General features: G+C 40.4%; 1 protein-coding gene across 1 annotated transcript in view; it reads right to left on the bottom strand.

Annotated features, from left to right (window-relative positions):
* The window catches only part of ajap1 (adherens junctions associated protein 1), a 57,005-nt gene extending 33,354 nt beyond the window's left edge, over positions 1 to 23,651 (bottom strand). The window contains exon 1 of the mRNA XM_055012874.1: positions 22,774 to 23,651. Within this exon, the coding sequence (XP_054868849.1) occupies positions 22,774 to 22,802 (29 nt within the window). The 5' untranslated portion in view covers positions 22,803 to 23,651. The remainder of the gene's footprint in view (positions 1 to 22,773) is intronic.
* Between the last annotated feature and the right edge of the window lie 1,036 nt (positions 23,652 to 24,687).

Genomic DNA, 24,687 nt, shown 5'->3' on the forward strand with positions numbered 1-24,687 from the left:
TGGGGACTCCAGGAAGACCAAGTAAATGCATCTCATTTCTAAAAAATATTTAAATCAAGAATAAACAATGTGTACTAAATATGTTTGCTGTTTTTTTAATGGTGCTGCTTAACTTTAAGACTCGTAACTCAGACTTATCCACAGCACATCTGATCTATTTTTTCATCACAGTGAATTTTACATTGAAAGTTACTGATCTTGGCAGTGATGGGCTGAACACTTTCTGAGATTCTCCATATCAGCAAGAATACAATACTGTTCATTTTTCAACTGGTTGCAACAAATAACTGACATAGCTGACAAAATCAAATCAGACCAAGTGAGTTGCAGAGTTCAATTGTCAATTAGCTGGTGATGCCATCACGTGTTTTTCAGACTGAAAACTACAACATGAGAGCATCATCACTTATTGAAGTGAAGTGTGCCACTAGGCTAACCAATGCGAGTTGCTGCCCAGTGTTATTGGAAAGTTATTGGAACATCTGCTCATACACACCAAGTTTATTGCCAATGCGAAAACAACAGAACTTAAGGAACATTAGATGAACCAAAACAATCAGGGTTTCTGGATGTGTACTGCAAAACAAGCACTCCAACAGGCTCATCCAACATTTGCAGGTCAACCGAGCCAGCAATTGCAGCCCAGCCTCCAGTTGACAAAGAGCAGCCAGTAAGCACCCCGTCCTCTGTGAGAGTGCACAGAACGTGTTCCCGTCATCGGGTTTAACAACTTTTCAACATAATACAGGGTGTTCCTAAAGTCTGGACACAGAGGAAATCTCATTAATTATAATTTTCTGGCCTCCATAGATTAAATATGGCGTTGTCAAAAGAAGAAGAAGTTGAACTGGTGCTTCTCATTGGATGTTAAGGATGGACATATTGAAAGACAGGGTTATGGTTAGGTTTGGGTTAAGGTTGGGGTTAGAGGTTAGGGTTTTTTATTCTTATGCACAGGCCTACTGATCTGGGTGATGCATTGATGACTGGTGTGGGAGGGAATGGAGGTGATTATGGCCTTCAGATGTCATTCAGTCCTGATGGTGTGGTGGTTCCCAGTTTTGTGATCCAGATTTTTTCCACACTTTTTCTCTGTCCACAGGTCCAGCGGTCATTGGCTTCCAGTCCAGGGTTAGGGTGAAGGATGAACATATTGAAAGATAGGGTTCGGGTTAGGGAAGTGATTTTTTTGGTCTGGCATGAATTTTAGCCATGACCAATTTTTTAGTTTTGGCTGATACATTTGGTCATCCAGAACGGGGTTTGTCCATGACCCGTTTCTTTAAACTTTTTAACCACCTTCGCCACCATGGAAAAGCCAAGTGGAATCCTCCTTGGATGATGGCCATTAAGTTCATCTGCTATCTGATATGTCCATCCTTCATGTCCACTGAGAAGCACCAGTTCAACTCTTTCTTCTTTCAACAAAGTCATATTTAATCTGTGCAGGCAAAAAAAATTATAGTTAGTGAGATTTCCTATGTGTCCAGACTTTAGGGACACATTGTATAATAAAGCTGGGTATTGAAAACTGCAGTGTTGTAGCAGCAATTAATATAAATCATAAAAAACTTAAATGCTAACTATACATCAAGGATCTTCACTGTCCTTATTGTTAGTTAGCATATGCCTAAAACAACTTTAAGGTAATAGCTCCAAGGTAGATATTAAGTAAATGCGTAAGTCAAAATCTCTTCTTGCAATAATTGATAAATTGTTAGGCTATCAAAATAATCGTCAGTTGCAGCCCTGGTAACCTGACACATACCGGAAATACTAAGTCATTATTTCATTTGATGCCAGCACATTTGTTATTGAGTAATATACATTGCTCTAGAAAGTATTTAGACCCATTCACTTTTTGTACTTTGTAGTGTTTCACATTTAATTTTTAATGGATGCATTATTCTCATCAGTCTAAATTCAATAACCCATAATGGCAAAGTGAAAACATGTTGAGATTTTGCCAATGTATCACAAATCCAAAACTGAAGTCTCTCATTTAAAATGGTTCAGACCTTAATTAAACATGGTGTCAACGCCCATTTGCCAGCTATTTATCCCACTCTTCCTGGCAGATCCTGTAAAGCTTCATCAGATTGGAACTGAAATGTCTGTAAACTGCCATCTTCAGGAATCTACATAGATGTTATATGGGGTTGGTTGAGCAAGGATTGACTTGTCCTGAAGCTACTCCAGTGTTGTCTTTTCTGTCTCCTTTGGTTCACTGTCATGCTGAAAGGTGAATCATTACTTAAGTCACAGGTCACTGCACTGTGGAGCAGATTTATTGCTAAGGCCTCTATGTGTTTGGCTGCATTAATCCTTCCTTTAACTCTGACCTCCTTCTATCTGCCGCTGAGAAACACTCTCATGCTGCCACCACCATGCTTCACTATAGGGTTGCTATTAGCCAGGTTATGAGCAGTTCCTTGTGCTCAGAGTTACTTCCATCTCGCTGCTCTACTATGTCTAAACATCTACAGGTCTGTAGGTGTCATTCTTGGGTCACTTGTCACCTTCCTGATCAGGGCTCTCCTTGATTGGCTATTCAGTTTGGCTGAGGTGCATACTCAAGGAAAGACTTTTTTAAAAATGTATCCCTTTAAAATGTTTAACTTTAGTCAGTATTTATAATTATTGAGAAAAACCCAAGAAATTGTCCATTGATGACTACAGAGTGTCAACATACCTTATCATTAGCTGAATGCAGCTCAAACACTGCAGCCTAGATCCGTTGTTAAGTAAAGTGTATTTTACTATATTCACCCTGCTGTTAGTGGTGATGCCTGCCATCTTCTTTTCACTCAGACTCTACGGTCCTCTGGAAGTTGTTTTAAAGCATTTACTAATCCAACCATTGATCATCAGTGATATGAAGAGTCAAGCTGATATACGGCTCACATGTGCAACTTGACCACACATTAGAGGTTGTGGGCAAGTAGCACATTGATAACAGATCCTCTTCTGTGAAACCACTGTCTTTCAAATGTGCTTGTGGTCTGGAACAACAAAACAGTGGTCAACCATGCTTAGAAGCTTTCTGAAGCAATACTTTTCAATCATGCTGAGTGGTAATATATCTTTAGCAATGTGGTATGCTACCAGGCAAGTTATGTCCTTGTGCTGTTTGGTTGTTTTGCAATCCAATACTTTTGCTGAGTTCCTTTCTATTGCCAACCGCCTGCAGACTGTTTCTTGAGATGTAGCAGATGTAGTTGTGATTGGTGGTGTCGTTTAAAACAATTTTCTTAACTGAGAGTCTTCCACATTAACAATCAATAATTACTCTGCCGAGGAACCTGGTGGAGTTCTGTGACGATCAGCATTAATCCGTCCATCTGTCTGTGCACAACATTACTCAAAAATGGGCTTACAGATTTGGATGAAATTTTCAGGGAAGGTCAGAAATGACACAAGGACCATGTGATTAGATTTTGGCAGTGATGTGGCTTATAGTCTGGATCCATGGATTTGTTAAAGATTTCTGTATCACCACGAGATAGCAGCATGGTGTTACTGTAACTATGACTACAAGTGAACACTACGTCAGTTCCCTGCTGATGATCACATGACTGCAATCCTACTACAAATCGACTGCTGTGGACTTATTGGGGCTTATCCGTCAGAAATGATACAAGGAACAATTGATGAAATTGTGGGGGTGTTTCTGAGTCCCATCAATTCCTGCCGCCCGCTACATATTTAGGTCCTGTGATTCTGTGTTCGTACATAACATACACATGCATAACACACACCTGTTCTCAGCGCAATGTTGTTTTGTTTGTGGGTACATCTATATTAAATGGCCACATTCTATGGTGCCGTAATTTCTGATCATCAATAACGAATAAATAAACAAATGCTGCATTTCTAAAAACAACAAAAATGCTGCATTTCTGACAACGTCACATAGGGGAATTAACAACCTTGGTGGAGTACTGCGCTCTCTGAGTGCTTTTCTAGTTGATTAATGTTGAAATGCATGAAATACCAGACACATTTGTACTTACACTATAAGTCAAAAGTTTGGACACACCTTCTCATTCAATGGTTTCTATTTAATTATTTTATACATTGTAGATTAATACTGAAGACATAAAAACTGTAAAATAATACATGTAGAAATACAATGTAGAAAATAATTAAACAAAAACTATTGAATGAGAAGGTGTGTCCAAACTTTTGACTTGTAGTGTATGTTAATAAAATCTTTGTAACCAATGACACTTCATACTTACCACAGAATTTGCTCAGTTACTTTAGAAAGCTGAAGAACAGATAAACACCAAATTAAATAATAAAATATATAATAACGCCATTTAAAACCATTATTTAGTGATTGGCCTGGCAAATTAGCTGCAGCCTTCCACAGTAAATAACCTGTAACATTATTAATCTCTTTAGCTAAACTCCATGATGGAGTGACTTATTCAACAACAGAGTTAATGTTTTTCCAGCTGCTGGAAACAGCTGCTCAGCTGGAACAGATGTCCACAAGTACTGTCGCAGCAACTTTATCAGTTTACTATTCATCTCTGCTGTAATTCAGAGCCATCAGGCGGTCAACAATTGTGTGAATCCTATAGTGTACTTTAAGACTTAGTTGCAAATGTCAGTCCAGATACACTTTAACAAATACTAGGACATACATTTTGGTAAGTTGCTAGAGGTCGTTTTTAATATTTTCTGTGAGGAAAGGGGGGGGTTTTCTTATGAATTACTTTTAAAGAAAACCCCTTTCAAGAACAAACTATGAAAGAAAATCTCAGCCCGTGATTTATGCTTTGTGTTTAGCTCCAGAATGATAACCACTACCAGACAGTTAAGCCTCCATGCTTAACCAAACACTTGAACTGAGCTGATTTTACTGCTGGTTTCAGCGCAATGATGATTACCTAGTCAGCATCTCCAGTGTGTAGACGGTGGCTATGTTAACACTGATGACACCAATTTAACTTTAGATGCAGAAGACTGGGGGGTTCCTTTTTACATAAAATATGTAAATTTCAGAAAGTTCACTGGTCTCCTATCCATTAATCATGGACCAACAGTGGTTATTCTAATCCTGTCATGATTATTACTGCAGTGTTTTTAGCGAAACGTCTGGTAAGTATCTGCCAATAAATGAGTATTTTATGGTTATTGAGCAGCTTTTCACAGTGATACCCTAAAACGTATAAAGCATATGGGAGAAGATCTGTAAGAGTATACTAGTAATGCTAATCATTTCTTTGATGGTGTCCCATTAGCCAGATACCATTCCACTTGGAAATGTTCATTCTGGGGATTCTATGCCTCATTGTGTTCAGTGTTATTAATAGTCAAGTTGTCTGAAATGCATGACATTGTCATGGCTTTCCTCAAAGGCCTCCAGGGGATTTGTGGATTGTTTACATCTTCTATTAAAGTCATACACTTTGAGGCAACTATTACAGTTAGTAGCTCCAGTACATACATTGCTTGATAGAACAACTTTAAAGGGTTATGTGTTGACAATACACTAAAGACAGTGGGATGCTAGCAAGAGCTCATACAATGTGTTTCCATTCATTCCACCTTCCCCGATTCTGCCAGCCCCAAGCACAGTGCGGGAACACTGGGGAGAAGATTCTTAAAATAGAGATGGGATGATATGGCATGTGCATTTGCATTACCCTAAGAGAGTGACAGAGATGGAGAAAGAAAAGAGAGAACGAGGAAGAAGCTGTGTGGCAGTCTTGCCCCTCTAGGGGGTATAAACTCTCCGATAACATCCAGGCCATCGAACAAGGACACTTCTCTTTTCAGATGACTCAGTGTGAGGGTTGTCCAAACAGGAGTAAAGATTGGACCCTACTGGCAAAGCAAGCTGCATTTGACTGCATCATCAACAACTTACAACAAAGACATATCCGCTCACCGGCCATTTTCTTAGGTACATTTGTGATATTGAATGCAGACCAATGTAACAGCTCTGTCAAAAATTCTAATTTTAAAAAGGTTCGCCAATTTAGGTTGATGCTGATGTTATCAATAAGGTCATGGCTAAATGGTCTACACTTAAACAGTATTATTCTACCTTATTGGTACTCACAGCACTTTGCGATGCTTCACATTCACCCATTCACTCACACATTCACACACCAATGGCGACAGAGCTTCCATGCAGGGTGCCTGCCTGCTATCAGGTTCTTGCCCAAGGATGCTTCAGCATGCAGAGGAACCAGGAATTGAACTTTGTGGTCAGTGGAAAACCTACTCTACCACCTCAGCCACAACCGCTGTCATGATCCCTGCTCCAGCCCCTGTTCTTCTCTCTCCTTCTTCCCCTTCTTCCCTCTTTCTCCCTCTTTGTCCCTCTTCATCTGTCTATGTATGTCTTGACTTGTCTGTCCCCCTGGCTCCCTCTTCTTGCATTTGTCCGTCTTTACGTCTGTCATCTGTCTCTGTCTCTCTCTCCTCTCTCTCCCTTGAATCTCTCACACTCACCCTCTTGCACTCCCTGTCAGTCCTGCATTGCCTGCACTGCTGATCACTGTCATGAGAGTCCGCTGCAGTAATCAGTTCACTCAGTTTACCTGCTCACAGTATCACCTCCTGCTTTATAAACCGGTTCATTCAGTCACTTTCCATCAGACCATAGACTGTCAGATCCCCACATGGACTCAGTTTCTCCTTTTGGATTCCCACTGATCCCTGCATTACCTCCAGACTACAACAGCCACTCATGGACCCAACTACCTCCTTGTATTCCCACTAGTCCCTGCTATGTTTCCAGTCTTCAGTTTCCCAAGCCATTGATTCTTGCCTGCCTTGACTGCTGCCATCTCTGCTCAGATTTCACCCAGCCCCTGGATTTCCCAAGCCTGCCTCCCCTCCTTGTATTCAGTTCGCTATTTTTGTGAGTACCCACTTAGTCAGCTCTACTAGTTTATTATGCTTTGGTTTTTGTAGTTTTCAGTTTTGGGTTTGGTTGGTAGTATCAGTAGGTTTTTGTAGAGTTGCTTAGTTTCTAGCAGGGTTTAGTTTAGTTTCCCATGTTCTGTATTGTCAGTTTATGTTTAATAAACATAAACTGCTGCTTTATGTTTATTATTAAGGCCGTGGTAGTTACACGTAGAAGTATTCCTGATAATTTGCCCTACTCATGTATGTTAAACATGTCGACACAGCTTAAAAATGTAATGCACTCCTGTACTTCACCACAACCAACTATGACTGTTTTGAATTGATGCTCCCCTGGGAAAAATCTTTTCAAGATGTTTACTTTACATATTCATATCTAGCTATTGCCAGCATTTATTATTTGTGGAAAAATAATGCCAACTGCTATTATAGGATAAAATAAATAAAACTTACATATAACATTTTCACACGTTACTTTTACATCAAAGTTGCCAGATTTCAAGGCCATGATAAACATGACTTTGCATTTAAAAACTGCAGATAACTTAAGGTCAGAAACATTTTCACAGCAAACTTCTGAAGCCAATATCTACATTCCATTGTAGTATCTGATCTGAGATACATGTTGCTTGTCAGAATAGAATGTGTTCTTCTGCTGAAGGAAGTCATTGCTGTGATTAGATTGGGAGTCATTATGTCCAGATAATGATAATTGATCTCTGGGGCCCTAATGGGTCTTTGGGCACCTTAATGATAGGGGGTTGATCTGTAGGGTCTTGTTCCATGACCAGATGTCTTCTAATTAGGAAACATATGTTGTGACCTCATACCTGTCCAAAGCATATAAAAGTGAGTGCATCCTGTTATTTGGGGAGGTTCATATTGACTCTGAATCCTCCCAGGCAGTCATTCTGTCTGATTGATGCTGTTCTTCTTTATAATAAACTTATTGTTAAGCAAGTCAGTACCAACGGGCGTTTTCTTCAACATCTGCATATCCTCGATGTCTAAGAGAAACCACGACACCATCAATCAAATAATGAATCAAGAAAAGCACTCAGAGCGCAGAACTCCACTAAGGCTGCTCAGTTGTTTTATAATTGCCAATGGATAAGTCCGATAAGTCCGCAGCATCGGATCTGTAGTTGGATCGCAATCATGTGATCGTTAGCAGGCAGCTGACGTAGCATTCACTTGTTGTCATAGTTAGTGACGTGGTGCTGCTATCTCGTACTGATATGGAAATCCTTAAGAAATCCGTGGATCCAGACTATATGCCGCATCACTGCCAAAATCTAATCACTTGGTCCTTGTGTCATTTCTGACTTTCCCTGAAAATTTCATCCAAATCTGTTATTCTGGTTTTTTTTTTTTTGTTATTTTTTTGGCCTTTTATCGGCTTTATTGGATAGGTGCAGTGAGAGAGAGACAGGAAATGGGAGAAGAGTCAGGGGAAGACATGCAGCAAAGGGCCGCGAGCGGGAATCGAACCCAGGCCAGCTGCGTCGGGGACCAGCCCCTGTACATGGGTCGCCCGCGCAACGAGTTGAGCTATACGAGCGCCCCTGTTATTCTGTTTTTGAGTAATGTTGTGCACAGACAGACAAACGTATGCCAATCATCACATAACTTTGTCGCGTTTGTTGATGGAGTAAATATGTCGATACAAAATGACGGAACCCTAACCCTGCCAGGTTAAACATAACTCAGGCATGATTTTCAAACCAAGGAAAATGTTTGCACCACCTTAGAAAAACTGTAGTGTACACAGGTGGCTAGCTAGATTAAGCTGACAACGTACCTAGCTAAAGCCCGGTATGTTGACCCACACCTGTCACACCTTTAATGAACATTAATAATCATATGTATTAATATCTGCTTTGAACTGCAAGGGTTAACAGAATGAGCTCTTCTAACCTCACGTTCGGCAGACTCTTTATCGACCCACCCTACCCTGCATCTGATTGGCTAGTAGCCTACTCATCGCCTTTGATGGCTAGGAGTGAGATGATTAGGCTAAGAATATTGGGGTCATTGCCAATCAGAGGCTCAGTGAGGTAGGTCTTAGCAAAAGGCATCTTTGTGGCCTGTGGTGTTTGTATCTCTACAAGATGCTTGGCTGGCAGCTTGTCCTTAGCATCTTGAGGAACTTGACACAGTTTGTCTGTGGATTTAGGCTGTTTCAGTGTCTTCATGTAATCCCCAACTGACTTGATGATGTTGAGCTCAGGGGTCTGTGGGGGCCATGCCATCTGTTGCAGGACATCCTGTTTTTCTTGACACTTTATTTTTCTGGCTGTAAATTGTGGGTCGATTGCATGCGATGCAGGAGGAATTTGTTCCAAAAGCTTCAGTAATGCAATACCATCTTTAATTTAATCAATTCTGGCAACATTTTTCCTACAAGTCATCTTGTTTAGCACTTATATGCAGTGTAAGAACGTCTAATAAGCAAACAAAACTCTTCATATTTCGCTTAAGTCTTTCTGCAGAAGGGCTGGAGTCTATCCCAGCTGACTCAGGTGAAGGCAGGGGACACCCTAGACAGGTCACCAGTCTATCACAGGGATACATACAGAGACAAACAAACACTCACACATTCACACCTACGGGCAATTTAGAATAATCAATTAACCTCAGCATATTTTTGGACTGTGGGAGGAAGCCGGAGTACCCGGAGAAAACCCACGCATGCACAGGGAGAACATGCAAACTCCATGCAGAAAGATCCCAGGAAAGCCGGGACGCGAACCAGGGATCTTCTCGCTGCAAGGCAAAAGTGCTAACCACTACACCACTGTGCAGCCCCTATCTTCACACCTTAAAACTAAAACCTTACTTCCTCATTTTGTAAGTTATTACATATTTCATGACATGAAATGACATTATTGTATTTTCATAGCATGATTCCTCTAAAAGTGCTGGACACTGACTTTGAGTTACAAGTCTGATGTCCACATTTGGTGTTGGCTGATCTGCCAGGCTGATTATCAGATAAGATATGAAGTATTTTTCTGCAATGTCCCACCCAGGACACTGTCCGACTGGTTGCATTCTATGAACACTGCAAGACACATTTTGCAGAGACATTTCCACAAATATTATATATTTTCATTTTAACTGTAAATGTATCTGTTCCAAATTACTTATTTGTCTCACTCACTAACAAATGGTAATAATTGAAGATAGATTTGTCCGCTAATTTATGTATGTGTGTGTGCCACAATGGCACAGTATTCACGATTCACCAAAACCCTATGTGGTTATGTTAATGTAATGGTGATATTGTTTTGATGCATCATCTTCTCAAAAATATTTCCCAACCTGACGGAGTGTTACTGCTAAGAATAATCAAAATGTCAAACTGAAGTCTCCATGTCTGCAGAATGGAAGCGTTTATCTTCTGCTCCACAGATTGCTGCTTGACACTGATGAATTTATAGTACATAAATTGCATCAAGCATTGTCACTCTCTAAGCTTTCAATAATAGAGGAGGGTTTATGCCATATCATCATCACAGTTAAATCTCAAGCAGATAAATCATTTGGGAGCTAAAATGCTGCTGAATCTCCCCAAAGTCTCACCAAACTCTGACTTCTAAAAATACATGAAAAACAATGCTGACACACATGAGCAGCATCACTCTCACTTATTCACAACACTTTTCATATACCGGTAACTAGATTGCTTTCTTACAGGAAATACAGGAAATACTATAGCCCTCTGGAATTAGTAAGTTAAATTTTTTTATTTTTTTATTTATTGCTGAACTGCAGCGTACTGAGAAAATTAGGGCATGACAGCACATCTTTGCCCCTCCCAGTCCATTAATTCCAACATGTAGCTTTAAGAGAGTCTGACCCAGAATAATCACTGTTTTCAAGAGGAGGTCAGCACAGATGATCTGTAAAACTGAGACAGCCTCAAGAAGGGAAGCTCGAAACAATTCAACCTAACTAGTATTGTCTCTGTAAAACAGGGGCCCTACAGAAGAAGGAATTACACAGTATCAGAATAACCTGACTAATGCTTTTGACAATTTATTCAATAGTCAATGACTCTCTGGCTTAGATGTGGATAGAAATAAAGCAAACCATCCTGTCTGGAAGCTGTTCTTTACAACCATCCATCCCTCCATCCATTATCTATACGCCGCTTTATCCTAATTAAGGTCGCGCACGGCTGGAGTCTATCCCAGCTGACTTAGGGTGAAGGCAGGGGACACCCTGGACAGGTCACTAGTCTATCATAGGACTACATATTCACTAAATCACAATTTCATTCAGACAATTGGACAATTTAGAGTTACCAATTAATCTCGGCATGTTTTTGGACTGTGGGAGGAAGCTGGAGAACTTGAAGAAAACCCACGCATGCACGGGGAGAACATGCAAACTCCATGCAGAAAGATCCCGGGAAGGCCGGGACGCCAACCTGGGATCTTCTAGCTACAAGGCAAAAGTGTTAACCACCAAGCCACTATGCAGCCCTGTTTAAAACCAGTAGACATTTTGCATTGCATTGTACTGTATAGACCTTGTTCATTTAAATTTCAAATACTTTTTGTAAAATAAAGTTTCCTCTGCTACATGAAGAGGGTTTACTTGCTCCCATAAGGGCAGAAAAGGGAACAGGTTTCCTGAATGCTATGGCTGACACAGGTTTCCCTTACAAACCCACTGCTTCTTAGCTGTCACTGACAGATTCACTGATCAGGAATTACAAGCACTGAGTTGGACCAAAGGTTGTCACATAGGTTACAAATTACACTATGGGTGTTAGCACCCTAACAGAGGAGGACATTGTTGTAACCTGCAGCTCACAGGCCAGTTGGGTGCCTGATCTGAACCCACCTCAATCATTGGCCCTAACCCAAACTTGTCTGTGAGAGAGGTACTGCTTGAGGTTACACCATCATCAGCACCTGGAGTAAAATTTTACATGAAAGTCAGAGTAAGGATCACAGAGAGGGTGCTGCAGTAAAATAATATGAAATGAAGTCTTCTGCAGACTCAAGGCCTGTTTCTGACTGATGATTTTTCCCTCTGTATCTGTTCAGCTAAGCTAAACTCTAAAACAAATGTACATCCTCACAGTATGAGTAAACAAGTTCACACAAATAGACTGCAGAATCGAACGAAGGTTGTTTTTGTTAAGATGACTGTGCCATTTTTTATTGTTAACTTAGTGAATTTCTGTAAATACATTAAAAGTGCATGTAACAGCTGTGTCTTATTCTGTATGAAAGTTAGTTCATTCTCAGCTTTGAGACTGAGCAGCCCCTCCTCCTCTCTACCAGCAGTAGACTCAGAACATGTTTGTATCAGCAGCAGGGGGAGCAGAGGATGAATGATGCCATAGACTGTTTGCCAGTTTAATGTAAATGTCAGTTGCCTTATTCAATCGGAGACTATCACATCCCTGGTGCCCAAACTTCCCCAACTGAGCTGTTCACTGCCTCATCATGTCCATACTGTAATGCTAGTAGGTTGCTCTATTCTGTGTACACCTTATCTTCCATATGTCTGTCATACTGAATGGATCTCTGCTTTGCTGCTTTCCCTGAGGTTTCTTCCATTTTTTCTGCATTAAAGCATTTTTCACTATTCAAATCAAGGGTGTAAGCATAGAGGGTGTTAAATGCTATGATGATTGTAAAACCCCAGGAGGCATATTTTTATTTTTGATGTTAGGCAACACCCGTCATTTTTAATGTTTTTGCAAACACAGCCCACTTATGAAGATAAAAATATATTGAGACCCTCACCATCCACCCCAGAAATAAAAAAAAAAATGAAGTTTTTCCTGGTACAGTCAGCAAATCCATTCATCCATTATCTATACACCGTTTAATCCTCTGTAGGGTCATGGGCAGGCTGGAGTTCATCCAAGCCGACTTAGGGTGAAGGCAGGGGACATCCTGGATAGGTTATAGTCAGCAATTAAAAAACTGAATTAAAAATAGGAATTAATAGGAATTTTGCATTCCACCAGCTCAAGGGAATTATTCACACATCTATTTCAAGAGGAGAGAAAAAAGCACATCCAGCAGGTACAAAAACTGGTATCCTGCACACTGCCTAACTTGCAAACATAAATGTATTAAAGCAATATTTCAGTACTAGACCTTCATTTGACAAAATTTTTACATTTCGTACATTAAACGGGCTAAAATTTCTGTGGCATCATCCACTCCTCTGTCCTGGCTCTGTTGATGTGAACAGACTTTCTGCTCTGCGAATACTGCTGGTAGACAAGAGGGCTGCTCAGCCTCAGTCTTAAACTGTACAAAAAATCCACAACCTCATACATATACCTAATTAAATTTAACTATCACATACAATTCAGTTTTACACTTTGTTTAAGCTTAGTCACAATAATTCATGAAGATTAGCATAGCAAATAGTGTATGGGTATGAAAGAATACACAACAGTTAAGAATGTCCAAGTTTTACAAATTTATGTTCTGCTTACTCAACAGGTGCTTGATTAATTTCACTCTCTGATACAGAGAGAACAGGAAATATTACAGGTTTAACTTTGCACTGTGCTTCATCATCTGTGTGTATATGAGGTGTCGGGGAGCGTAATGCAGGGAAAAAAATGACACTGTATTGCATAAAGAATCATTTTTTAAAAGCTGAAAAAACCCGGCCAAGGCATCTAGAAAAGTTTTTTGCTTAGGACTGCATTCAGATCTGGCTTTGCACTTGACATGACTCCACCATGGAACGCGGTAGAGTTAGCAGCATTACTCAGAAACAGACAAATGAATTTGGATAAACTAATCAGGGAAGGTCAGAAATGACACAAGAACCCAGTTAGTAGATGTTGGCAGTGATGCAGCTTATAGTCTGGATCCACAGATTTGTTGAAGATTTCTGTATCATTGCGAGATAGTGGCACAGCGTCACTGTAACTATGGCTACAAGTAAACGCAGCTGCCTGCTGACGATCACATGATTGCGATCCGACTAGAAATCAACTGCTGTAGATCATGAATTGTTTAAAGATTTCATCTGTCGAAAATGATACAACAGCTGAGCAGCCTTGTCAGAGTGCTGCGCTCGCTGTGTGCTTTTCTTGTTCAGACTGCTGTGGTGCCGATTTAAATGGTCAAACAGATTAGTTGTGTCGCCTCTTATATTGTTTACAGTGGGGAGACGCTGCTCACAGACCTCCTGTTTTTGATCATCATCATCCTTTCATTGACATTCTTTCTGCAAACAAATCCTCTTGTCAGTGTTTCTCTCCTGTTCTGGTATTTGGTTGTGCACATTTGGAACCTGCATGTCAACCAATAGTATGTCTTTTGATTACGTTTAACAAAAATATATAAGAATATATATATCCAAGAACATTTAAATCAGAGTGAATCATGTTCTATCAGACACACTTCTCTTGTAGATAAGTTATGAAAAATGAAAACTGTGTGAGTTGTGCATGTGCAAAGTCCTGGTGTGGTGTAAAGCAGACGATAAGGCTGTAGACCTCTGGGTATTTAGATTACAGAAGAAAATTGGGGTTCTTATTTTGCACAGGGCAAAACTCTCAAGGGAGTGAGCGAGGATATGGGAGCTTCAATTCAAACATGTCCAGAAACACATTTATTCAAATACACTCTGTGAGCACTCTGCTGCCCTTAATACACCTGTCTCTCAGGTGTTCCTTCTCCTTTTACTCTATTTTCAACACACGCTAGGGACCATGAATAAATAAGACCATGAGTGGAAACTAGGAAAATAGCTCTGCATAATCTAAAGAATGAAATGTGAAATGTGTTTTTATTTAGAGCAAAAATAACCACCATTTTACAGCTATTTGCAAGTTTTGTAACCCCTCAACATTCTGTCAGCTTGTCTGGGGAATGGACTTCAAACCTATACTCTACATACTTAATGATACCTTGCTAATGACAGGCTCAAACTGCTTTTTTGCAACAAACCTGGTCACTGCATTTGCAATGTTATTTCATAGTGCATATAGTGGTTGCTTAAGTACTACATGGTAACTTTATGATGTATTACCATCTATTTTAGTACATTTTGACATTAAAGCTTCTCAAAATACCATTGATTATTGACTTCTTTAAACTGGAATTACCTGTGGATACAATTTAACACATAATATGTACAAAATATGAGAGTAAATAGATGCAAAAGCTGCCAGGATTCCTCATCTGAATCACATTTTTGTTTCACATGAAACAAAATGCAGTGGTTTTATAATAACCACTTGTATTGTGTCTCATAAATTCTACGGTTATAGGTACATCAGTATTGATTGTGTCACACTAAAGATATTACAAATTCTAAAAGTAACTGTTGTTCATAGCGGTCCAAAGTATTTACTGATGCCACAGTATTTTGTGAAGTTACCCTGATCTAATCTCATTACCCTTCCAAGCTGTAATGCATTGATCACTAAAATCTGGCAGGCAGATCAGAGTCACAGTGAGCTGTAATCTGTGTGTCTCTTGAGAGATAATGCCTAAATTGACTGGAATCATCTCCTTTTTCACACGGAAATAAAAATACACACAGCGGAGTGTAATCATGCATATAGTCTGAAAGAAACACCAAACTTTCATTGAAGAAATATGGCCATTAAAAGGGCTGAACTTCTTAGAGAAATGTGTTATTCATGTGCAAAATATGGCAGGTCTGGCTTTCCAGTTCAATAAATTCAATAGACTGTTAATGATAAAGCAAATTGAAAATGTCAGAGGGTATACAAAATGCTGAAAGGAATTCTCTCAACTTTGATGAATGGTGCTGCATATTGGATATTTATGAATTATGAGGTTACATGGCTTGTTCCATTATTCTATTTGAAACTCGTTTTAACTGGCACACAGCTCTGGCCACAATAGAACCTGTTATGACACTAAACACAAACTTTAACACATCGTTGAAGAACCGCTTTACATTTTATCAGACTGGAAAGGAAATTCTTCATGAAACAAAAGTAAAGTCTAGTTTAGTATAAACCTTAATATGCAGGCCTTAATATATGTCAACACATTTGAGAGAAAGAGTGACAGTCAGCATACATCTGTTATAAAGGGCTGACATTCTCACAAAGTATGGCATGCAAAGCAATAGGACTTCTCCAGAGACATCAGTACCTTTCTTATTCATCATAATTCTCACAGTGTATCATATTGTGGCAGAACCTCAAAATGGACCATTAGCAAAATGCTCTATTGTTATTTTAATCCAGTTCTGCTCATTTTTCATTTTTCCCTTCGCTTGGCACTTTTTTCTACTCGCTCGCATTGTGCAGAGCACTTTTCAGGGACGAGCCTTGAACAGGCTTTTTATTTCTGAGCGAACATTGGGGGGGGTGCAGATTATGGGAGATGACATTTTGATATCTGAGAAGTGGAGCTGATCCTCACTTCTGATGAACGTGTAGTTTTATGTTTCTTTTTTTCAGAACCAGATGTTGCTTTGGCAGCACTTCAGTCATGGGCCAAAATACATTACATGGCTATCACACAAAAAACTAAACATGCGAAGAGTTCGTCTATTTCTCAGTACCTTCCATCATCCCCAGTATGTCTTTATCAGCCTGAAGCATATTTGTTCCCACCGAAGACATAAATGTTTAAATATTGGTTGCAGCAGCAATTTTAAATGGGGTTAAATGATTATCCAAAACAGCTGAGCATTGTAGTTTAGCAAATGTTACTCAAACATGTAGAAGAGTATAATGCATTTGTCGGGGAAAACTTTCAGAAGAGCTGTGATACCTCCGACTCTCTATTTGCAGCCTGTTGAATATGCAATCATGCCTTTGTTGGAACTGAAGAGGGCTGTGTGCTCAAGCTCTCAGACTAAGTGACAGGACAAATATAACCCAGCATGTATACACACACACACACACACACACACACACACACACTAACATACACACATGCAAGTGGCTCTGTGGTGGCAAGCTCATTTGCCAAGATACACGGGAACCAAATCACTTTTCCCCACTATGTTGTGTTTCTAATTTGCTGATTATGGTGGCTAAATCCTCCTAGATACTGCTCCAGCCAAGTGGCATGCCACTGACATCAAATGAGTGTGATAAGCTTTGAGATTGGCCAGGTGTTCACGATTGCTGCTGACATCTTGCATATCCCTCAAGTATTTTGCTTTAGGACAGGTCATATGAGGAACAGCTCTTTCACGGTGTCCTGTGCAATCATAAATACATGAGCTTTTCCCCAGAATACTTTGAAAATGAATAAACTCTAACAAACTTCTCCAGAGGTCAGAAACAGTGGTACTGATAATCACCATTATCTTCGTAGATACATAAGATTCTGTTATGACCTGTTACTATGCCAGCATTCTGTATTGCACTATCTGTTTTCCTGAAAAATTTTATCTCTTAACATCTCATCCATTCGTTATCTATACACTGCTTAATCCTCATTAGGGTTGAGGGGGGCTGGAGTCTATCCCAGCTGACTGAGGGTGAAGGCAGGGGACACCCTGGACGGGTCACCAGTCTATCATAGTGCTACACATAGAGACAATTACACTCACATTCACACCTACGGACAATTCTGAGTTGTCAGTTAACCTCAGCATGTTTTTGTGGGAGGTTCTGTGGGCTGTTTAGTTGCAAGATGAAAGTGCTAATCACCAAGCCACTGTGCAGCCCCCTCTTAACTTCTTCTCAACATAAATCAAAAAACACTTTTTGAATTATCTGTACTTGCTGGCTATGGGTTGTTTTTATTGTTGTGGTTTTTTTGCTTGTTTGTTTTCTAGAATATCAGCTGTATGCTATGTTGCTTAGGAAAATGCAGGCTCTGAGGTGTAGGTGTTAAGCTGCCGTCAGTAGATCCAGTATTAGCGAGATAAATACCACAGTTGGCTTTCCGAGGAGCTACAGAGATTTATGGATTGCTGCTGTGCAGCAGGCCTCTGGGTAGGTAAATATTGTATAAAATTGTCCAAATGTTTTGGGAGTGTGCAACATGCACACACATGCATTCAATCACACGCACATACACACACACACACAGATTCAACCCATGGCTGTAACGCTGAGCTGCAGCAGCTGCTTCTATGAGTGTTGTGTAGGAAACGCTGCAGCACTGCTGAGGTCTGAACATAATTCATAGAAGAAAACAAACAAAAAAAAAGAAAAGGGTGGGGTGAGGTGGGTATATGTGTGGGGTCGAAGATGCAACAGCAAAGAGCGTTGCATCATCCCATTAATTACTCCCACTGCACAATGTCCTCCGGCGCAGTATACATGACCCACATGCTCCGGAAGATAAGCAGGGCTGTAAAGAAATAAGTGTGAAGAAGAAAAAGAATCAAAATAGCACGAAAATGCTCCGACCATATCAGTCCCTCGCTGTCAAAGTTCTTACTGTGCCTCACGCCACAATCCACATCAATTACCACTGAGTAGCCTAGAGCAAAATAAAGTGGGTTGGGGTTTGGGGGGCTGATGGGTGGGGTAGTGGGAAAAGTGGCTGTCTTTTGTTCATTTATGAAGTATTTTAGCGGAAAGCGGTCTGCTGAGAGACGCCCCCATGCCTGGAGAAAGCTAGTTAGTGGGAAGGGCCAAGATGGATAAATCTGATCCTTTGTAGAGGCAGTATTGATCCAGCAAAAGCTCACTACATGAATCAAGTATGAGCTCTGCGCTGTTAGTTCCTTTACTCTACGGGATGGATGTGCTCCAGTGAAATAGTAACCCAAACTTTCTCACTGGACAGGCTGCTCATTAAATCCAATCAAGCTGAGGGCTGCTGGCACTACAGTAGGAACTTGGACTTGGATTTCATGAGATCCAAATACAGGGATTTTACTGTAGTTTAGGAAGGCTACTGTCCCATGATGGACTAAAGCCAGCTTCATTGAGTTTTCAAGTCCAGAAAAAAAAGTAATAAACTTCCTACAATTGATGCCACTGAAACTATTGTATTTTAGTGTCACTGGTTCTCCAAGTTATATATATGAACTAAACTTTTCTCTTTTCAAGCAGTATGCAGCTAGCATGTGTTATTGTAAGTGAACCACAATAGCAGTCATGATCCAATTCTGCTTTTCTCTTCTCTGCTAATTGTTGTGTCAGTCAGTGAGAAGTCATTTATGGTTCATCCGTGTCTTTAACAACAACTACTTCCTCTCTTGCTCTCTCATCTTTCTCTTCTCGTGGTATTTGCACAACGGTCAGATGAACCGGCATCTATGTCTGTTTTGTCTCTTACGTTATTACACAAGGGCAACCTGTTCTGGTCCTTCTGGATTTAACAGACTGCTGAGCACAGGGTGTTAACGACACACACGCAGACACACACACACACTCACACAGACACACACGCCTCCAGAGAATAGGATCTCAGAGAAGCAACACAGCCTATTTCACTGCAAATTAGGTTAATCACGCTCCAGAGAGGCCCAGTTAATAAGCCTCATAGAGGCTATTAAGATGGCACCTAAATCATAGGAATATCTGAATATCTTACGGCCCCTAGCACAGTAATGCCACATTTAACCCTGGAGTTCTTGGTCGAGCTAGTTGTGAGGATGACGGCTAGTCATACACATCCCAAGCAGCTCTAGACTCAGGATATTGTGAAATTTTTTTTTTTTTTCCACTGGAAAAAACACGACAATGTTTGGTATAACATATTATTACCCCTTGTACATTAAAACAGTGATATGAATCAGAATTAGACAATTAGTCAGATACATCACAGTCTTCTTCTTGATGCAGGTTTAACACACAGAATACTAAGCATATGATCATCGGTAATATCAATACAAGGAGAAAACTCCCAGGTTGTTGTAGCACACACTTCATTAAAACCACGTTCACTATTTTTGTTGCTGTTTTTCTAATAATCATTTCAAACTAACACTTCATTTACCTGACATATCACACCCTATTTCCATTATTACAGGTATTTAACAAGGCCAGAAAAAAGCAAGGCACGTGAGGGAATAGTCACCTATACTGAACAATCCTGCTGTAAATAATTGGAAACAGGAAAATGAGGCAACTAGTGTCTCTGCCAGCAATATTTTGCAGCTGCAGTGTGCCATGGCCTGATAACATCTCCAGTGCTTCAGCAGCACAAGAGCACACCGTAGGGAGCCTAAGACTGTGTGACGTCCGTGAAAGATTAAGTCAACAATGCCAAGCCTAAGAGAGATGAGATCCCTGCTGGTTACGCCTCAAGTCAGACACTGGATCTAAACAAATCTATCTTCTTTGAGATAAACAACATGTATGCAAATTGAAAAACCTATGACTGTGACTTTTACGTGTGAAATACAATGCAACGTGTTCTGTTTTATTCAAACTGACAATATCCCACCCACAGCGCCGTGTGATTGGTTACATGCCATGAGGAATATCCTTTCAAAAAAGTTATAAAGTTACGTTTTATTTAAATTTTGATCAAAAGTTTGTCAGTTTTTTGCAAATGTACACTACTGTTCAAAAGTATGGGGTCACCTGGACAATTTCATGTTTCCCATGAAAACTCACTTTTATTCATGTGCTAACATCATTGCACAAGGGTATTCTAATCATCAGTTAGCCTTTCAACACCATTAGCTAACACAATGTAGCATTAGAACACAGGAATGATGGTTGCTGGAAATGTTCCTCTGTACCCCTATGGAAATATTCCATTAAAAATCAGCTGTTTCCAGGTAGAATAGTCATTTACCACATTAACAATGTCTAGACTGTATTTCTGATGAATTTAATGTTATCTTCATTGAAATGCTTTCTTACAAAAATAAGGACATTTCTAAGTGACCCCACACTTTGAACAGTCGTGTAAATCAGATCCAAATATAGGTTACTGGTCTCCTAGATTATTGATGATCACTATTGGTATCATCCCTGCAAAAATAACGTACAACCTACATAAGTCTAATAACAAAAAGTAAATCAACTACAGTATTTATCATTGACTTTAATTTATCAAAAAAAGCAGGATGCATCCAACACAGATGTCAAATCCGCCTTCATAAATTCTGAGTAATTACTTCAACTGGCTGTTTTTGTATTATTTCACTGAGAAAACTCATATATTCTAAACTGTCAGTTTCTAATTACAATTTGCTTGGAACAGTTACTGTAAAATATCAATTTTAAGACATGATAATCTGCTTATTACAATATGTAACAATATTATCACATATCACTCAGTCTGTACATGTTGATATAATCACTTATTCTACAGGCTGTTTTAATGAGACAGGTTGCCCTGAATACATAATGAGTAGCTCCAGTGGTCATCTTCTAAAGCCTTGTTTTCACATTTTGTCTTCATCTATCCATCAGTCCTTTCCTCCTGGTTTGTTAACATCAGTGTTGTTGCATTTACGCCCACATATCTAGTTTCTGTAGGTGGTCTGTTCTTTGTCTGCTCCAACAGGTACAATAGCTTTCTCTGCATACGCTCACAGTACATTTCTCCTTTTTTTCTAAATTAAAAAAAAAAACAAAAATGGTTACACCATTTACACGGGAAAAGTAAAACTTCATTACAGCAAGGACCAACCAAAGGTTGCCATCCCTGTCTGATAAATAACAGCAACAAATAATACAAGATTTTAGCCTGTGGTGGTAAACATGGTGAAATATGGTAAATTATGACAAATCAAAAGCGACTTCAGCCCATATCAGCAGTCACTGTTCATCCAGCATCCCATTTTGACATTCCACATCATGTCAGCAAGCAAATTCTTGAAGAAGGAAATTGGTTTCTCTGTGTCTCGTACCGATTCATCTACAGATATGGTACCTAAGAGCATTTCATTTCATCATCTTGTGCAACTACTCTGTCTATGGCATGTGTTGCGATTACCCTGCGAGGTCAGCCCTAAGATGTACAGTGTACGCTATGCATTATAAATGCATGGCAGCAAATGGTCAGGAATTAGACCTACCTCTGGGAATGAGATCCTGCAGGTGGCAAAAGAACCTTACTGCTAGCAGGTTTGGCTTCATTTCACAGCATGTCATTACCTCAAAACCTATTTCAAAGTCAACGAATGAGCTCAGGATTGGGGTTTAGTTTAGAAGCTTCCCCACTAAGTTGAAATCAGCTGCCTGCTTTCCACACTGCTTCTACATAGGGATGGATTTTTATTCATCACCAAAGGGGCAGTGCTGTTCAATAAGGTCAAGCTTACCTCTCCCACATTCCATCTGTTCTTCTCTCCTGGATAAGCACTGATCTGCGCATACACTCACTGCTTCCATATTTTGAAGGTAGAGCCAAATAAAGGTTTGAAAGCAACACACTCTAGAAATGTAATGCCACAATAATCCCGATTTGAAATGTATCCCTTTTTCACCTGTAATTTCACCAATTAATTACCCTTCTAATTGAGTGCGCGTTCATGTGTTTGTTGTCACAGGTGGGGAGGAGCTGACAGACCTCACCTTGAGGACGTGCACGCGCCTGTGTCTGTGCACATGTGGCGTGAGCACGCGCGTGTCTGTCCGTGTGATTGTGTTGCTCCGTGCTGTTGGTGACCCCCAGCGTTCAGCAGGAGAACTTTTCCATCGTATTCTTCCTTCTATAAACACACTGACCATATCTACCTTAACATTCTTTACCGTCAATACCGCGCCGGTCAGCGGTCGGTCTATGTGGAGAACTTTGCTAGAACGGTTCCACAGCTGGCCTGCTTTTACGCACCTACAGATACACGTAATCCAATCATCAATTCCAGCAGACTGTCAGAACTTGCAGTGGCGTAGATTTAAAAACTGAGACAAACATGTTGTAGAACAACGTCGTCAAATGTGAACAAAAAACAATATCGACATGTTTCGATTCATGCAAGCATCTCCCAAATGCAGCGTCAAGTTAAATCGAATTATTCGTGTCTTACCTGCGCGCAACACTCCGTTTTATCCACATTTTTCTCGACTGCCGAATCAGTCCTCCAGGTATCCTCCCATTTAGATGGGATTCCACCAAAGTCGACAATTGCTGAGGCTGATAAAAAATAAAATAAAAATGAAAATAAATAATAAAAAAAAACACTCAAGTTACGGATCTTACTCCAGCTGTCAACACAAACATTATTTAAGCCATATCCTTCAACGTTGCGCACATCAGATTCCTCCAATAACGTAGCCAAATCCCACTAAAAAAATACCAGAACAACAGTCAGGTCTCTTTGAAGTTCGCCTAATGTTCTGTTGACGTTCCTCTTCCTCGGTATCAGTCAGGAGGACAGGGGCAGGCGGACAGGTGAGCTGGAAACCAGAGAGGTACCCTCAAACTTTACCTTTACGCAGAGCTTTCATTTCCACCCCACAGGCTGCAAACGCACAGATGTAAGAAACGCGAGCAGAAACAGGGCATGTAGTTGGCTTCCTGGTCGCTAAAATGACAGCGCATCTTCTTCTACATTGTTGAAAGGCAGCTGAAGGTCCAAAAAAAATGGGGGCGGACGATGAGGATGTTCGGTTCTTTGAAGCCCAGAGGATTGAATGGGGGGTCCTCATTATCTGCTTACATCTCTGGAGGTGTTGAGGGCGACGAAGGGGTTAGAGAAAGTAATTTAAAAAAATAAATAAATAAACCAAAGGGGGGGGGGGGGGGAAACATATATATAGGTGCAACTGAAAAAAGGAAGAGGGGAGCGACGGAGGAGAATCCTGGAGGCTTGTTTCGGAGGAGTTGGACAGAGGGGGATGAGAGCGCGTCACTGGAGAAGAGAGGAGACTGCTCCGTCTCCTCCTGCTGCTCCTCTTCTCTCACACTGACGAACGACCTGCCTGCTGAGCCCCACGCTGCCGTGACGTCATTTTAAAGCTAAATATGTCATGTGCTGAGGAGTCTCACGTCATATGGCTGCACATCCCTGATTGTCAGGCTGGATATGACAAGCAGCAGCGCTGTGCAGCTCAGAACGGGACAGGTGACCACACCAGTGAACAGTCATAATGGTTGTGTAAAAAAGACAGCAGGACACATAGACACAGTCAGGACCAGCTAAGAAGCCCACTATGTCTAAAAATATATTGAAATATAATATAATAGACATGATCCAGTTCCTAGCAATTCTGCAGAAATAGGTCATATCCCCAGAAAATGCACTGCTTCTGTTTAGGGATGTTTTTTTTTTTTTTTTTTTTTTATCACCGAAGGGGAAATGTTGTTCAATAAGGTCATGCTTACCTCTCCCACATTCCACCCGCTCTTCTATCCAGGATGAGCACTGATCAGTGCACACACCCACTGCTTCTACATTATTGTGGGTAAAATCAGAAACAAAACTTTGACAGCAACAAAATCTAAAAATTATGTTTCTCATCAATGATGATCCCACAGTGTATCTATTACAGTTCAGTTTTTTTTTTCACCTGTAATTCTACCAACTAATTATTTATGTAAGCAGGCATGCATGTGTTTGTTCTTACGGGTGGGGAGGTGTCTCCTTTAGGCTGTTCACGCCTGTGTGTCTGTACACGTGTTTTGAGATGTGTCTACAACGCTGTGGAAAAGAATTTTCCCAACAGAAATCTTCTTTTTTTTCATATTTGCCACACTTAAATGTTTCAGATCCATTATCTATACACCGCTTACTCCTCATTAAGGTCGAGGGGGGCTGGAGTCTATCCCAGCTCACTTAGGGTGAAGGCAGGGGACACCCTGGACAGGTCACCAGTCTATCACAGGGCTACATATACAGACAAACATTCACACCTACGGACAATTTAGAATCACCAATTAACCTCAGCATGTTTTTCTACTCTGGGAGGAAGCCAGAGAACCCGTAGAAAACCCTTGCATG

Source organism: Amphiprion ocellaris, chromosome 8 (genome assembly GCF_022539595.1).
Source record: "Amphiprion ocellaris isolate individual 3 ecotype Okinawa chromosome 8, ASM2253959v1, whole genome shotgun sequence".
Lineage (NCBI taxonomy): Eukaryota > Metazoa > Chordata > Actinopteri > Pomacentridae > Amphiprion > Amphiprion ocellaris.